This window comes from Lucilia cuprina, chromosome 6, assembly GCF_022045245.1.
Source record: "Lucilia cuprina isolate Lc7/37 chromosome 6, ASM2204524v1, whole genome shotgun sequence".
NCBI classification, from domain to species: domain Eukaryota; kingdom Metazoa; phylum Arthropoda; class Insecta; order Diptera; family Calliphoridae; genus Lucilia; species Lucilia cuprina.
Window position 1 is genome coordinate 33,605,348 of NC_060954.1, and position 18,466 is coordinate 33,623,813.

At 28.7% G+C, this 18,466-nt stretch overlaps 1 protein-coding gene across 3 annotated transcripts in view; it reads left to right on the forward strand.

The window, feature by feature from the left end:
* The window catches only part of LOC111675396 (protein espinas), a 97,632-nt gene that overhangs the window by 60,698 nt on the left and 18,468 nt on the right, over window positions 1–18,466 (forward strand). For all 3 annotated transcript variants that reach the window (XM_046953797.1, XM_046953798.1, XM_046953796.1), the window contains one exon: window positions 14,369–15,047. In XM_046953797.1, coding sequence (XP_046809753.1) covers window positions 14,517–15,047 — 531 coding nt within the window. In that variant the 5' untranslated portion in view covers window positions 14,369–14,516. The remainder of the gene's footprint in view (window positions 1–14,368; window positions 15,048–18,466) is intronic.

Here is an 18,466-nt window from a genome sequence, read left to right on the forward strand (position 1 = left end):
AACACCTCCTCTTTGTGCATACCAAATTTCATTAAAATCGGATTAACCGTTTAGAAGTTACCGAATTATTTCCCTCTTTTTTTTTTCCTATACCACTGTGCGTCGTTACACTTGTTGCATTGTGATTGTTGCAAATAGATTAAAAATTTTATTTTATTCTTTTGATTCTTGTTAAATGTGGTACATATAGTGATGGAACAACACTGATAACATGGTTGTTAAAATTTTAAAACAAAGACACAAATAAATTAATTTTTTGTGGTAGAAAATAATATATTAATGAACATACTTGGCAACAAATTAAGACTTGTATGTTTTTATATTTTACAATATTTATCAGCAGTCAAGGGCAAAAGTTTAGCAACAGGTAGTTATTTGAAATGTTATCCTGGGAATAATTTTATTTAATTGTCGAACTAAATGTACTGTTTTAACATTAATGAAATCAATTTTTATAACTGCATTTTTAAAACCAAGTTAATGTTTATGCAAATGCACTCACACGTTTTGCATATATAATAGAAAAAATCTGTCTTTTTTTTGTCCCAATTACATAAGTAAATGTGAAGCGATTTTATTCCTTTTTTTGCAATTCTTCAATGAGCAATAAAATCTAATCTAATGGATTTGGCCACCATTAATAAGATTTTTTTGCCAACAAACTTAACTAACTTAGTTATTTTCCCGCTAATCAACTCATTTTCTTTTAATGATGACATTTCTCTCGGAGGCCATCTGAGACGCATTTTATCCCAACGTTACACTCTTCAGCCTAGCTGTCAAGTCTAATTTACTTCAAAATGCTGCCAGTAGAAAGAAGTCTTTATTAAATAGCAAATAAACAGTAGAACTTAAGTTATGACGGAGGCAATTGGACTGAGGTGATGTGTGTGAATAGTTTGAGGTGCATTAATCTGGCCATAAGGAAACAAATTATATGAGTAAATCCCAAAGTGGTGTTTTTATGATTTTGCTAAAGACAAAATAAACATGGAAAATGATTAAAATGAAAACAGGAATTATGTTCGTTTACAATATATAACATCTTGTCCAGCTATTACTCCCTACAGTGGGACGCAATAGAGCAATAATATAAAACATGGGTAGCATTTTGAAAGGAGTAATACTTAGATGAAATTGATTATATTTTTCCATTTCAACTGTTGGCAATTTTTCATCATATGTGCAGTTAAATTCTTTTTATTTTTCATGTTTTATTGGTTTTTGTTTTTCTTCCAAATCTGTCTGCTTCTGACTGACTGAATGCTGCTTGAGGTTGTTTGTTTTATTTTCCATGCTACATCTTGTAGACTCTTGTGTTTCTTCTTTTTTTGTGTGTTGTCTGCTGGACTTGCATCACTTAAAACTGCCATTTTTTTCGTTATTAAGCTTTGTGGCCAACACGTTTCTTGTCGCAAGAAAACAAACTTTTACTTTGAGAAATTTGTGAAAAACTCGTTCTGACAAGGATTTCCAGCATTTGGCATGAACTTTTGTTCAAAACAAACACACGCACTTATACTTTAAATTGTATCTGTGTATCTCTAAACTAGTGGTTAGTCCCAAAGAATTTAACCGTTAAGAGAACAGGTTTAAACTTTTTTTCTTTTTGCAGAATAGAAGCAAACTTCTAATTATCATGATCGTTTAATTACCCTAAAATTATAAAATGGTCTCAAAAAGCAGTAGAAAAAAAAACTGAAGCTCATATGACAAAATCACAAATCACTTGCAATTAAAAACAATTTTAAATGTTGCATTGGACTTTTTACACTAAAAATGTCGGTTTTTTGAAGGCTGTCATTTTATTTTGCGTAATATCAAAAGTTCATGGAAGTTGTTATTTTGTTTGACATGAGTACTCTATAGTGAATGGAGAGTAATATGGGAATTTTTTATGAAGAAAATAACATCTGATTATCTACCGTAAATAGTCCTAAAAGCAGTAATATAAATTTTGGACTTAACAATTAAAATTTAAATTAATTCAATTATTAATTTAATTGACTTTAAATTAAATTTTAAAAGAATGTTTTAAACATTTTAAAGTCACGATTAAACTTTCACTTAATACAATCATCTTTTTAATTGAGTTTTAAGTACAATTTTAATTAAACTCTTTATTTAATTAATTAATTATTAAATTATTTAGTTATTTTGTAATTTTTGAAATTGTTCAATTATTTTATAATTGGTAAAAGTCTTTATTTTTAAAGGAAATGATGTAAGGATTTTGGTTACTGGTATAAAATTGAACATTTTTGTTGATTGTTTCAATTAACTTGCAAATTACTTCAAGTTTTCTTTCTTTATAACTGTAGGGTATTTATGAAATGATGACACACACTTTCCCAATTTAAAAAGTAAAGTAAAACTTTGCAAAAATATAACACAAGACTTTGGGTTGGTAAAATTAATGTTATTTAGTTACCACAACTAACATTTAAACAAACTATCAGTTCAATTATACACTTACACTAAATTTTAAGTCTTTTCTTTCATATTTCTTAGTTAAAATGTTTAAATACCATTTTATGATTAATGACCTTTTTTGAAACTTTAAAACAGTTATAATTAAAAATTTACTTGAATTTTTTTCTAACAAGTAATTTTAAGTAAAAACTTGTTATTTATAATTAAATAAAAAGGGCTGGAACAGGTTAATAAATTTTAAGAAAAAAATCTAAGTTCAGTTACGAGTATGCATTATAATTCACATAAATAATGAAAGGTTTAATATTAAGGAATCAAAGGTCTTCTACGTATGCTATGTGGTTTTCAACTGAATACACAGAAAATAATTTCAAATTTGAAATAAACTCCAACACAATTTTAATTGAGTACAAAGCATTGAAAATGATTGTCATTTGAATAACAATTAAAGAATTCTTATTTAAATAATGTATTCCAAGAAATTTCAATTTACATTAATTATAATTGTTGTACTGTGTTGAAATGTCATCTAAATTACACTCACTAGTACATGTTCACGTTAATTCGTTATGATCTTATTTTTTTATTTTCGGGCGTACATATATAAATTTGATTATAAAAAATATTTAAAATTAAAGAAAAAAATATATATTTACTAACGTAAAAGAGCAATGATTATCATTTATTTTAATCAACAAAGATACAAAGAACAAACATTTTAATGCAACCCACGTACTTGTCGTACATCGTACAACCGACATATAAAAACATTTATTTGTTTTTCAACACAAAATAAAACGTTTTTTTTTCTTCTGATTTTTTCCTTCATTTTCTTCTCAAATGCAAGTCTTATTTTGAAATCTCTATGCGATTTAGAAGACAAGTGAACAACCAAAAGCACAAAATAAAGAAAAACTGAATTCGTTTAAAGTTTAAATGTTGTCAGGAACAGGAATATGTGAAATTTATCTCATTTATCTGTTATGGAACTACATACGGAACAGGTACTTGTAGATAGTTACGATTATGTTTGAAACATTGTATAAAGTGTGTAAATTTTTATACAAAAAACATATTCGCGACCTTTAGTCGTAAAATGTTTATTCTCAAACAGGCAGATTGTAATGACTTTAAAACACTTGAATATCTTGTCATTACTTGTGTCAGCTCACTTAATCATGCTTGTCATTTCGGTGCGCTCATGAGTTCAAGTTAGCAACAACAGCAATTAAGCATAACTTGTCTATTTAGTTTTTATTACTATGTATTAGTGATATGTGTTTAAGTTTGAGTTGTCTATCTTTCTAATATAATTCAAAACTTAATCTACATTCCTGTTTACTAATTAGAATGTTTTTTTAAGAAGCTTAAATTGATTCACTACTGGAAAATCGTGACAATTATTATTTAACTAAAAATAAGTTTGACATTGGTTATTCTTATATACTTGCTAATGGGTTGTACTTACATAACCAATTACTTTTCAATGACCACCACTTACCGTTTGCATTAGGTACTTTTATAAAAGTACTTTATTTTCGGCAAAATGCTTTTAAAAAATAAAACAAACCACAAATTTTAATAAAGGAAATTTTAAAGGTGCTTTGGACCGAACTTCATTATGTGGTTTGTTTAACATGGTCCAATTTTGTGATATTATAAATCCGAATAACTAGATTCTTTTTAGTAAATATCTTACTTCCTTAAAACAATGTTTGAATTAATTTTTTGTCGCATTATCTTTATACTTAATTAACAGTTAATTTTGTTTATCATTGCATTACAAAAACGTTCTAATACAAATGTTTATATAAACCACATGCAATTAATTCTCAGGCAAATACTCAATATGGGGTAATTATGATTTTCCTCCAAAAAGGTTTATTCATTTACATTAAATTTCACTTTTCTAAATAAAAACTCCGGTCAGTTAAAACAAACCAATTTCTAACTCTTTAAGGATTTACTCAGAAACAATTAGAATACGGAAGTGATCATTTTTCACCTCTTAAATATTTTCCAAGCCTACAAAAGTAATTAAAACTTTAACCGGATAGAAAATACTCAATAAATTTGCTCATTGCTAAAGATTGAGAAAGTTAAAAAATCGATAATTTTATGATGATCATGATCAACAAAATGGATGCATGTTGCATGTTCAGAAGCATTTTATCAAACTTTCCACACATTTACATGCAAACATACCCAATAGACATTCTTCTTTGATCGAAAAAGAAGTAGTTTAAGCTGGGATTAAGAAAAAAAAACATTAAATAAAAAATATCATTAGACATAAAGTCTTTAAATAAATTTTAATTACAACACTCGTTCATTATGAATCAAGTGAATAAATACATAATTAAATAACATTTAGTTTCAACAACAATATTTAAAACAGAGTGCAACTAAATAGCTGTGATAAATAGTTTATATTTTTTAAACTAAAACCGTTGCTTGTTATTTGCTCACATCTGTATTTTTTTTTGCTAAAGCCTTAAGGAAAAAACTTAGTGAGTAATATTGAATGCATTTCTTTATTAATTATTTTTATTTTTTCTTCATCTTCAAATCGTCAGAATTATAAACGAGCTGAAGAGATTATTAGGCAGAGAATATAACATAAATCAGAAGGAAATACATGCTTTAACTGTTTCTTAACTGATTGAATTGCAGGTTAAGCACAGTCTTAACTTTTTTTTACATTGGCAAAAAAAGAAAGAACCAAAAAAAAATTATTTCGTGCAAGTGGAAATTCTAGTCTTGATTAGTTTTGCTGCTAGAATTGGATAGATAGTTTTAAATTACTTAAAATGCACTCAACAACAACAACACCAACCATACAATGCAGCTCATAAAGATGTTACAATTGCAATTATATACATTGTGGAATGATTAGGTTGATTGGCCAAAAATTTTGAGTTTAAACATTTAATTTTGTTAGGTTTTACGAATACACAGCAAATATGTAGTTGACATATACATATATGTATATATCAATAACCACTTTGCCAGGAGCGGATCTACAGGGGATCCACAAACCAAAAATGTTTCATAAAAAATTTAAAAATGAGGAATGTGCACCATTCCTCATTTCATCCGTTATCAACGTATGTACAAATCAACCACAAAAATATAACATGCACGACGTTATCATATTAACAAAAACTAATAACGTTTTACCAATGTGACAACATTATGTTGTCAAACTGATCTTTTCTTTGTCAACATGTCTACGATTTGTTGTCGAAGTTACAACGATGCTTAAACGACACAAAGCGTACTCTATTTATTTATTATTGACTATTGTACACAGGTATTGTAAATATCTATACATCATTAATATGGAAAATGTTTTGGGGAAAACTCATGAAAGTATTATTATTTTATTAAAAAATCTCAGTTTAATGGACATTCAGCTCTTTGGGTATAAGCCCATTCTCAGCTGGATATCTTAAAAGGTTACCCAGTTTAAAGAAGATAAAATGAAACTCTGTGATGTACCGCGAAATACTCTTTATTTATTTATATAGTACATATCGCAGCTTGTCCATCTGTTCATAAAAATCAACTTGAAACTGTTACTGAAGGCAATATTCTATCGTTATATATTTTATAGCGGACAACTTTATTTAATGCAATTTCCATCAATCTTCCCTTTACATAAAATGTTGTTTAAATTTGAGATCTTTGTTTGATATTCTGCTTTTAAACATGCTATTGGCTATACAAGGTTTTAAGTAGGTTGGCCTAAAGTTTGGGATCGCATAACTAAATTTGGAAATAAATAAATATTACCCTTGTCATTTTATTGCTGTATATGCAAATTCCAAGCATATCTGACGCAGTTTTATATGTCGATAGTTCGAAAAGCACGGATCTTCCGAAACTTCGCAGTTCAAATTTTATTTATAATTTGGGGTGGGGTCCATGATTGACCTCACCCCCTTATAAAGTCTCTTACAGAAAATAAGAGTTAATATCTTTACAATACGACTACAGTGTCGAAATTCAACATAAACAAGAATAGGAAAAATAAAAAGATTGAAAATAATAAAAAATTTTAAGAAATCTTGCAATAAATACTAAACATTAGAACAATCACTACTCTTGCTGAGAAGGAATTATGACTTTCAATATTGTTTTCCCTTTCACACATTTACTAAAGTAAACATTTCCAACAGATCTCTTTCACATCATTTTTAGGTCGGTAAAGTAAATATATTAAAAATGTAAACATATTGGAATCATAAAAACTTTAATAGAAATTCCAAAGATATATAAAAACTAACACAAATCATAAATATTTCATATTTATATTTAATAAAAAAGTTAATAAATGTTTAAAATTAAAAATCTACCATACATTTAAATAAGTAAATATAAATAATAATTCGAGTGTGGTAATGAATTTTTTCAATAATTATAAAATTAAACTTATTTAGTCATGTAATAATGAAAACCAACCACCAACAATCACTAACAAGTTGAAAGAAATTTTTTATTTAAAGGTCTGAGAAGAATGTTGGTTGTAAATAAAATTATGATGGTTCTTTTAGATGGATTGTGGTTGGTCTTATATGGTAGAGCCAACAACAAGTGATTTAGTACTCGTACACCGTTATTTTCATTTTTACTGATAAGCAGCAACAAGTTTACAACATAAATTGTTGCAAGATGTAGATCAACTACCGACTTAACTTCTTTTTTTTTTGCTGGTGCACCTTTTCTTCCCCATTCAACATATTCTCGATGAAATTCATTATGTTAAAAAGAGAAAAAGCATAAGAGAAGATCATAAACCAAAATGCATAATTAATAGTTAAAATTGCACTCTATCCAGATTGCATTTGTATGTAAGAGTACAGGTAACCCTCGATATATAAGGTATTTCATTCACCCGATTTGCTATAACATGGTTTAACTATAATGAATTTGTTTTTAATTACGAGAAAACACTCGTATTCTTAGTTAGTAAGAACAAACCTTGTAAATCGAGGCTTAACTGTATAAATTTAATTTTGTACGAGTAGCAACATTAACTGCCACAAACGTGAATTTGTTGTAATTACTAATTCCGTTTAAAACATTTTCAGTTGTGGTTTTTCATTTAACTTTGAATGAGTGTTTGCTACTTCTACTTCAACCAGAAGTGCAAGGCGTCGATGATGTTTCCATGCCTGTCTAAGACTTGTGGACTGAATGCCATGCTGGCTGAGCGTCTGCTTACCCGGGTTACGTGCATCTGGCATGCACGCCCAATCCGTTTAAGCGGTGTCGATTTTATGTCTATGTTTACTTGTACTTATCTATTGAAGCTTTACTCAGACCTGCACTAGAGCGGTTGCACTTTAATACACACTTATTCACATACATTTAAAACTGCCAGTCTAGTCTGCCTGCCACAAATACTTGTACTTAAATATTGAATTTATATTTTTCTTTTGCTGTTTTTTTTCTTCTTTTTTTCTTGCTTAAGATTTTGTGGCAATTTTATGATTTTCTATTATTGTTGTTGTTTTTGTACTCATCATCATCATTATAATAGTTAATAATAATAACAATAATAATGTTAGTATGTGGCATGTAGTACGTATCGTGGTACTAAAAGTAGTAGTGCAACAAGTTGTCTTTATTATCTTTGTTCTATTAACATGTTGTTGTTAACAGTTTTTTTGTTTTCCATTAAATCGTGTCTTTACCCTGCCCATCAATACAAATCATTTGAATTTATTATTATTTTTTTTTTATAAAAATTATTTGAGAAAGAACATTGTGATCCTTTTCATTTAACGATTTACGTGCGTGTATTTTGAGATTGATTTTGTGTTTTTGGAAAATTAGATTTGAATTTTTTCCCTATAATTTTATAATTAATGTTGATCATCACTATACAAGGTCGTGTTGGAAGTTTATTTATGGTTTGAAAAAAAAAAAATAATTAGATTTAAGTCATAAATTGAATTTTGTTGTTTTTTATATTGTTAAATATTTATATTAATGTTATTAATGCCGATTTTTATCACAATATCGCTAATAATTCCATAAGTTTAACGTTTATTATAATGTTTTCGAAACAAATCAGTATTTGACAGTTTCTTTCATAAGATCCATACTTATATTTTAATGCATCGGTTTTTAGCGTTTTTTGCTTCACGATCCACTAAGAAAATTTAACTCCATTGGTATTACTAAGACAAGCTAGGGAAAACAAACTGACGGCTAACGATTATGGAAAAGATAATAGTACTGTGGATCCAATCCGATGAAATGAACTCTTTACATATATATTCAATTAACTTACTATGGGCTAATAATTGCTAGGGGATACAACACAATTAAATAAATAGTGTAACGACTATAAAGAAGATAATACGACTATTGATGTAATCTGATGAAATATATGCTTCGGCTCTCAGTAGGTTAACTTAGTCATTGAAAAAATAATTACTTTTCAGTGAATCATACTCAAATTTATAATTGCCATAAACATGGAAATGATTACAGTACCAACAACAATATTGTTTAAATAAAATTAAAATAACAATTATATGTTTTTTGTAACAATGTATTGTTACAGTGAACATAGCTTAGTTATAGTAACCATGTCCAACTATGTTTTTTCTCTGCGTGTACAAACAGTATGGATTACCCTTTAATCAAAATCGAAAAAATGGCACAATTTTAAAGCAATATTGGATTATAAAATACAGGCCCAATTATTTATGAAAAATTGACAAAAGAATAAATGAGAAATTGCCACTAGGTTCAAAAAAGAGACCCCAACTTAATAATCCATGCTAGGATTAGAGTAAACATTTAAGACTAGCAACAGTGATTGAGGCGCTGGACTAGCAATAACGGAAATGTCCCCTGCCTTAAGCAGTAAATATGAAAAAACAGGGAAACAATTTAAGACAAATGAAACAACTCTAAAATTAAGAAGGTTAATAATGAACCCCATAAATTACACAATTTCATCGTAATCATTTACAAACATTTTCCTTTAAAATAAACACTAAATGCCAGACACAAAGTCTGGACATTTAGACAACTTTTTACAATAAAAATTTATTCCATTTATAACAGCTTTTACATATAAATCTGGTCGGTCAATCGATTTACTTCTTTTTGAAATGCAGCCAGTGTGTCAAGCACTCACTAAGTGAATTTGCAAAATTTTATTGAAATTCATGTTAGTTTCTTTTCGATTTGAACAGTTTTATTGAAGCGATTGAATTAAAATTTATTTGAATGTGCCAGAGTGGTGTCTTTGTAGTTTTTGTAGTATATTTTTATGTTAGTATTAAAAAAAATACAAAAACTAGTTTTAATTAATTGAATTTTATTAATCTTAATTTAAGATCTTTTGCTAATTTATTGGTGGCAATATGATATGAAAAACTTATACATATAAGACTGTTGTCAAATAAAAAAAAAAAAACAAAATTTCGAATTTAACATGCACAAATAAATGCATTACAAAAGTAATGCATTTTAGCAATTTAAATTTTTAAAATATTTTTTCTGCCAACATTTTACATAATAGTTAAAGTAGTTTTGCTTATTGCTTGATAATTTGTAGTTTCAAAATAAAATATTGAAAAACTACTACTTTTTAAATTCTAATAATATCAAATTAACACATTTAGTTCTCAAAATACATACATATATGCTTAATTATGTAAATATGACGCAGATTAAATCTGTAAATTTATTATTTTGGAAATATGAATTTTTAAAATAGTTTATTTTTTGATATGTTTTAATAAATATTAAAAACATACTTTGACGTTTATATACAGTGTAATAAATTCGTTATTGACCGGCAACTGGTTAGTTTTTCTTCGTAATAAAAATTGTTATTACGTTTACGAATTAGTTCACAAAACTGACAAAATTACACAAAAGTCATAAAAAATGTATAAATAAGATTATAAATGTTGAAATACAAACGCTTAAAAGGTATTTTGTGACAACCATTAAATGATTTGTCAATATTTTTTGTGTATTTTTTATTTAATTTACAAACATGAGAATTACATGATTTGAGTATTTATATTTTATACGTTTAATATTAACAAAAAGAAAAACTGCGAAATCGAAAGATAAGATTAATAAAATTCAGCAACTACAATGAAGTGAATGAACGACCTAATGAATGAATGAAAATGTAAAGGTTGAATATAAAATTGTTCAACAACATTTTTTTTCATAGAAAGCGAAAGGTATTTGAACTTAGTTGACCAAAAACTATTCGTATCTGAATACAGAGACACAATCAATTAAGAAATAATCGTTAAAGTTGAAAAGCCATTTAAATCGAACATGAAAACCAAATGAATGAATTAATGAACAAATTTTATATGTATGTTATATTGGCCACTTATATTTTTGTCTTAGAAAAATAAAAATGATTTCATATCACAGTGGTTTTTGGAAACTAGTACATATAGAGTATTTTGTATTTTAAATTGAATTGAAAAATAATATACTTAGTAAACAAAACATATTTTTTTCATGAAAAGGAGCGCACAACAGGCGCGACAGTGGCCTAGGTGTATTTCTTCGTATTTGATGTACTATACATACTCCTAACCTGCGTAGGACTAAGTCCGCTAATGAACTGATCGGCGCATAATTGTTTCAACGCTTACAATTCTCTAGGCTTCAAGTTTCAAAGCAATATTGAATTTTTTAAAGATTCTTAAATAAATGAAAAATAATTGAGTAGATTGGCTATATCATTGCTTATTTTAGCCATTATCAATAGGGGACGATCGGACGAATCACTGGGCTATGCGCATACAAATTGTTATCTAATTTTTTTCTAAATTGACATTAATATTTCGATTTGAAGATTTACATGAAGAGATAAGTAACCCTAAATCGATTCAGAAATTAGTTCCCAAACGGCTTTATAAGTTAAGTCTAGGACCAACATATAAATACCTCACAAACATCATCACAACACTATAAAACCTATACCTCTAACAAAGCAAAGGTTATACAAAAATTGACAAAATTTTATTAAACATTAAAACATGATTAATTAATTTGAAGTTGGAAATAATTTTTATAGCTGGTCTATAGTATTTTAGTGTTATTAGTTTTTTTTATATTCATTAAAAAATTACACATATTTCTTTATTAGAGAAAGTCGAATAGGAAAAGTTTTGTAAATTTTACAAGTGTTTAAGTTAATTAAACAAGAAACTACAAACAGTCTTTGTTACAAATGTATAGTCGTTTTTTAAATTTGTTTATTTGTTTGTACATACAAAGTCATAAAATATTTTTTTAAGTCTAATGCCCAGAGGTCTAAATGTGTATGTATGTAATTATTAAAAAAACAAGTAGGAAAGTATAGTCAGGCATGGCCGACCATATAATACCCTACACCATGAGTATAATATTACAATTTTTACTTTTATACAATTTTTATTTTTTGTAAAGAAACTTTTATGTTGAATATTACCATAATTCCTAAATATTTAAGCCATTTATTGATAAAAAACTAAAATTTCTAAATGAGGCTTTATATAGGTCAAATATGGGCCGATCCTCGGTAAATTTGGGAAAAGGATATATTTCTAAATAACAGTTAGTTTTGTTGAGTTTCATTGCGATACAAATGGTTACAAGTCAATTTTAGACGTTTAAGTCATTTTTTGAAGGGGGGTTTGTATGGGGGCTAGGGTCAAATATAGGCTGATCCTTACGAAAATCTGCAGTATCATTTATACTTATATAAAACTTATTTGTGCCAATTTTTAGAGAGATAACAGAATATTTGGCGTAATTATAGCATAAAAAGTTCAAATCGGGAGGTACGGTTGTATGGGGGCTAGGTGAAATAATGGACCGATTTCAACCATTTTCAATAGGCTTCGCCCTTGTGCCAAAAAAACATGCTTGGTCCAAATTTCATCAAATTATCTTGAAAATTGCGGCCTGTACCTTGCGCACAAGGTTTACATGGACAGCCAGCCAGCCGGACAGACGGACGGACATGTCTTAATCGACTCAAAAAATGATTCTGAATCGATCGGTATACTTTAAGGTGGGTATTGGACCAATATTTTTGTATGTTACAAACATCAGCACAAACGTATAATACCCTCCCCACTATAGTGGTGTAGGGTATAATAATGAAATTATTTAAATTGAATACAACTGCTACGACTGTCTGGACTGTTTGCATTTAACAGCAAAATACACCTGTACTGTAAATAAACATAAACAAATCATCATTTTATTAAAACCTCAAATAATGTTTTTATTTTTTTATAATTCGTGTGTTGATTTTAATAAAGAAAAGGAAAACAAAATTACAAATTGATAAAAAGCTATAAAAAGCAAGCATGCGCGGAGTTTTTTCTTTAAGTTTCTTTAGTAATTTAAGTTATTTTTCAAATGCTATTGCTACGAAATTGTATCTGTATTTGCATCTGTTGGTTAAGTATTTTTAAACAGTATGGATAATTAGTTAAAGGTGTATTTTAAAGTTATTAATAATCTATTCTCGAGTAGATTGTATGATCTAGTCTATAGTCTAGTCTATAGTATAGCCTATAGTCTAGTCTATCGTCTAGTCTATAGTCTAGTCTAGTCTATAGTCTAGCCTAGTCTAGTCTATAGTCTAGCCTAGTCTAGTCTATAGTCTAGTCTATAGTCTAGTCTATTTTCTAGTCTATAGTCTAGTCTATAGTCTGGTCTAAAGCCTAGTCTATAGTCTAGTCTATAGTCTAGTCTATAGTCTAGTCTATAGTCTAGTCTATAGTCTAGTCTATAGTCTAGTCTATAGCCTAGTCTATAGTCTAGTCTATAGTCTAGTCTATAGTCTAGTCTATAGTCTAGTCTATAGTCTAGTCTATAGTCTAGTCTATAGTCTAGTCTATAGTCTAGTCTATAGTCTAGTCTAAAGCCTAGTCTATAGTCTAGTATATAGTGTAGTATATTTTAGTTTATAGTCTAGTCTATTGTTTAATCTATAGTCTAGCCTTTTCTATAATCTTGTCCGTAGCCTTAGTCTAGTTCAAAGAATACTCAGTAGTATAGTATATTTTTTTGGACTATTTAATATTTTCTGTAGTCTTAACCATAGAATAGATTATAGTCTTGACAAAAGTATATTAAAATCCATAGACAACTATTGAAAATATCTACGTTATCCCTTTAAACTTATAACCAGCACTATAAATACTAAGTGCAAACCACCCATTCTAAACTACATTAGACTGATACCCTAAATCATGGTGCATTGGAATTTTAGCTTCCATGACTTTTACAAAAGTGTAATCAAAAAACCATAAAACCAGAAATTTTCATTTGCATGATTATAGTTAGCAACCACCACACACTACTTGCTACATGCTGCATGAAGTTAAATAAAGAATAAAATATACAATAAAGAAAAGCAATAAGACGAAATAAACTGAAATCATATTTAAGTAATTAGTATGTTACACTTAAAAGACCATGGAACTCAAATGGGTTGGTAGATGATAAAAATAAGACTCATTCTGGGAAGCTCAGCAAATGCGAAAATATTTACCCAATTCGTTTATATACAACTGCAACAATAAGCAGGATCGTTAAAATACAATTTACACAAACAAACGAACTACAAGTTGTGCTGAAGTGCAACAGCAATTACAACAACTGAAAACAGAATTAAATTGATGTAATTTATTCCAGTAACAACAAAGAGTATAAAGTATACTATGGAGTATATAGTTAGATCATACTCAGAGTCCATGGTCTCAGAGTCAAAGCCAGACATAGATTTAGTTAAATATGGGTTTAAGACAGTGCAGGCTTGTTGAAATTTATGTGGGAAGTTTTTGGTTTAAATAATTTTCATCTTGGGATTACTCCTCGTAAATTAAGATACATTTTAAAATAATTCATTCTCTTTTTGTATCTTTTATTTTAGTATATCAAACACATTAACAGCAACGGAATCGTGTGCCACAACCAACATACTAGCATCATCATTATCGACAGCAACAACAGCAGTAACAGCTACAACAACACCAGCCATAAATAAAAAAGCTCATCACGAGTTGTTGGCCGAGGTCATTATGCAACAGCCAAGTGATTATTATACACAAACGGAAAGTGAACTTTTACAATTGGAGGCAGCTGGAGTACATTTACCAGCCTATCAATTACAAGCCGACTCCTTAGCACAACTAACCCAGCAACAACAACTACAGCAACAACATCATCTTCAGCACCAGCATCCTTCGTCTTCTTCAAATAATAACGATCGTTCAACCCCAACATCATCATCGAATGCCACACCTACACCCATTACCACAAGTAACATTGATCCAGCGTCAAGTAGTAGCAATGGTGGCAGCAGTCACACAGCCACATCAATACATTTTGTGGCCGCACCATCACAAACCCAACGTCGCCACTGTCAGCCACCCTCAAATTTACCGCTTAGTTCGATTACATCACCCCTGCGTGCCAATTACAAGACAACAGCGTATTTACACAGTCATCATCAGCAATTAGAATTTCAACGAAACTCACAGTCGGACGATGACAGTGGTTGTGCATTGGAAGAATATACCTGGGTGCCACCGGGTCTGAGGCCTGATCAAGTAAGTTAAAGTTTTGCTTATTTTCTAAAGTCAAAATTTATGCAAATAATAATAATTTAAAATATTTTTTGATTTGTTTGGATCACTTGTGGTGGACGCAGTCATACTTTACATTTTATTTTTACAAAGAAAATAGATTAACTGTAGACTGTTCTATACTCTTGGATATAGACTGTGCTTGACTAAAGACTGTTATATATTCTTGTTTATAGACTTTTCTATAGTCAAGACTGATCTATAATCACGAAAATGTATATTATAAGTCTTTGCTATATATTATATATTAGGTATGTCTGAATTAATTTTGATTTTTTTAATTGTTTTCTTCTTACAAGAACTTGTTTTTTGTGCTTAACTATCTTTCAAGATATTCCTGCTGATTGAAAATTTTTTAGTATATGTACTTATATCATTCTTCAACGATAGTTAGTTAGTTTGAAAGAAGGATGTTTATAAAACAAATCCGAAATCCTCTATCGAGCTTGTTGTGTCCTCCTTAACCAGTGTCTTAGGTGGGAATCGAACCCACCACATCCGGTCTACCAGAGTATCTTCAAAGATATATCTTCAAAAATATATTAAAGTATACAATCTTCAATGTTTTGAAATTTTTTGTCACAGATAAATATTTCCAAAATTAAAAAAAGCAATCAGTCGCATTAATATATTTATGTTCAAATGTATGTAACCAGTTTTAGATTTCCAAAGGTTGCACATGACTACCCCCTACATTCCAATAAAATTCCAAAGTAATGTTGTAATAAAAATTATACTGCAAAAAAAAACACTGTCATTAGCTAAACATTGTCGTAATTATTGTCAGCAACTTTGCCATCGTCATTGTCATCAGCAGTCCAGCACTTTTCATTTATCACAAAAATTAAGCTTGACGATGACTTCGACTGCTTTTAACCATAAATTGAAAGCTTTACTTGAGTAAACATTCAATTCGCATTGACTTGAGCACATAGTAGGCCAATCAATACTACGCATTTGAAAAATGTTTCTTTCTCAAATATTTTGTGTTTATTTTTTGGTAAAACTACTGTCTTAAATAACTTTTCGTAGTTAATCGTTTCCAATGTTCCCTGATGACCACTAACAGCAGTGACAAAAAAATAAAAGTCAGTAAGTGCTATATGGACAGTGTCCGTTCATCCATGTCTATCCACTCATCCATTCATTTATTCCGCCAAGTTGCTAGCTCTAACGCCATCTCCAGAAAACACCTGTTTTTTTTTTTTTTTTTTTTTTGTTTGTGATTTTAATGTTGTATTTTCTTTATGGTTGATTTGTTTCAATGGACGTGTAAAAATCTTTGTTCATTAGAGACAAATTAAAATTGTAACTACTTAATGTTGTTGCATTTATTTATTGAATGTATACAAATAATAACATTAAATAACAGTTAAAAAAACTAAACAATTCAATTTTTTTTTAAAAATACACATTTTCCAGATATTTTTAAAATCTCCAAAGATGGAATTGGTTTATAACAATTAATTTATGATTGTTTTACTTGGCGAAAGCATAGCTCATTGAAAATTTTCCTAAAAAGGCCATTTTAAATTGATAATTGAGGAGAAACTTGATTATAATCACATCATTTTAAATGCATATTGTAATTGGTAGTTGTTTAGAAATATGCACATAATTATATGTATGAATAATTTTGGGTGGCAACATGTTTTCATAAATTGGTGGTTTTAAATATCAAATAGATTTAAGAAAAAATATTTGCTGCTTACCTTAGACGATGTGATAATCTAGTACACCGTCCGGCACTAAAAAGTATACACGAACCAGATGATATACGTCTGAAACTATAATTTTAATGGAGAAAAATTGATCCCGTGTCCTTTTTAAAGGACTTCAAAGTTTTAAAAAGTACAGTTTTCAAAAAATATTTTAAATCAATTCTAACAGTATAAAATAGAAATAATACAAAATATTTCCCAACTCTTCCTGTTGGCTTGACACCAAATTTGACATTGTTTAATTAGTAAAAGTATTTTAAAATATTAGCTTTGTTCCAGAACTTTTCTGGCTAAAGAGAATTAATGAATTTTCTCTTCGTACTTATAAAAAATACGGGAAGAGAAAAAACAAAATTTCTCTTTCAATAAATTTGTATTGATGTTTATTCAAATAAATTTCTATTAAAATTAAAATAAAATTGAAAAACTACAATCACACATACTTATTTATGAAAATAAATCAAAAATATCAAACATTTTTTGTTTTCAGAGTGTGTGCCAATCGGTAACAATTTGCTTGAAAATGTAAATTTTTGATAGATATGAGGTGAATTGTAGAAAATCCATTTTAATAATAAAAAAAACAATAAAAGTGTTTCTATTATTAAAATACATGCAGATTTTCTTGTAAAAGAAGTAACAATTGTCAAAATTTCATTTAATCCAAAAAGATTTCGTTTGGCACAGCAAAAGTGATAATATTTTCCACAATAAGAAAATATTATTTTACCATAGAACTTTGCTACCGTTTGGCACACAGCCTTAATGTATTTTTTAAACAAATAATTTATTTGACAATTTTTTTCTATTTGCCAAGAAAAAATGTTCTGGCTAAAACCTGCAAGTTCTGGCAAAGAGAAATTAATTTTAATTGCTCAAATTTGTTCTCTTTTACAATTTCTGGTAAAAACCTGCAAACTTGACAAGTAAAGGAACAAAGCTATTTTTTAAAAATTTACTTTTTAAAACTTTGAAGTGCTTTTTAAAGGACAAAGGACCACGAAATGAAAAACTAAAAACGTAGATTTTTTCTCTTAAATTTATAGCATCAGGTGTATATCATACGGTTCTTATCTAACGAATTTTTTCTCTCTTTGTCAGACGGTGGTATACATTTAGAACTAAGAAGTTCATTATATTGATATTCTGATTGTAAAAAGATCCGTCTGTTGCGAATCGAACATCCAATTTAGCAATGATACACTTGATATGGTATCAAGCAAATGAGCTAGATTTGTCTCCTGACTAGCCTGAGCGTTGAGCTTAAAAAGCAAGTAAGTAGGGTTTCCAACCTTATTCATTCACTGAAGCAGCATAGCAAAAGTGTGGTTTATTTCACTGTACTGCTATTAATATTACAGTGAAATTTGTTCTTTTGAAGAACATACCATTTTGTACTTTAGTGGCTAGTAGACCGCACAACTTATTGCTGGGAAAATTTATTCTTCGACCGCACTGTTCGTATGTGAAGTAAAATTCCAGCAGAACTATATATAAATCAAAAAGTATATATAAATCAAAGCAGAAGTATATATAAATCAAAAGTCCATAAGCACTATTCTTTCTATCCATCATTCTACAACCTATATTCCTAGTTCCAAAATAATTTACTGCATAAGTAGGGGCCATCACCCTTCGTGCATATTACAAGATTCTAACATT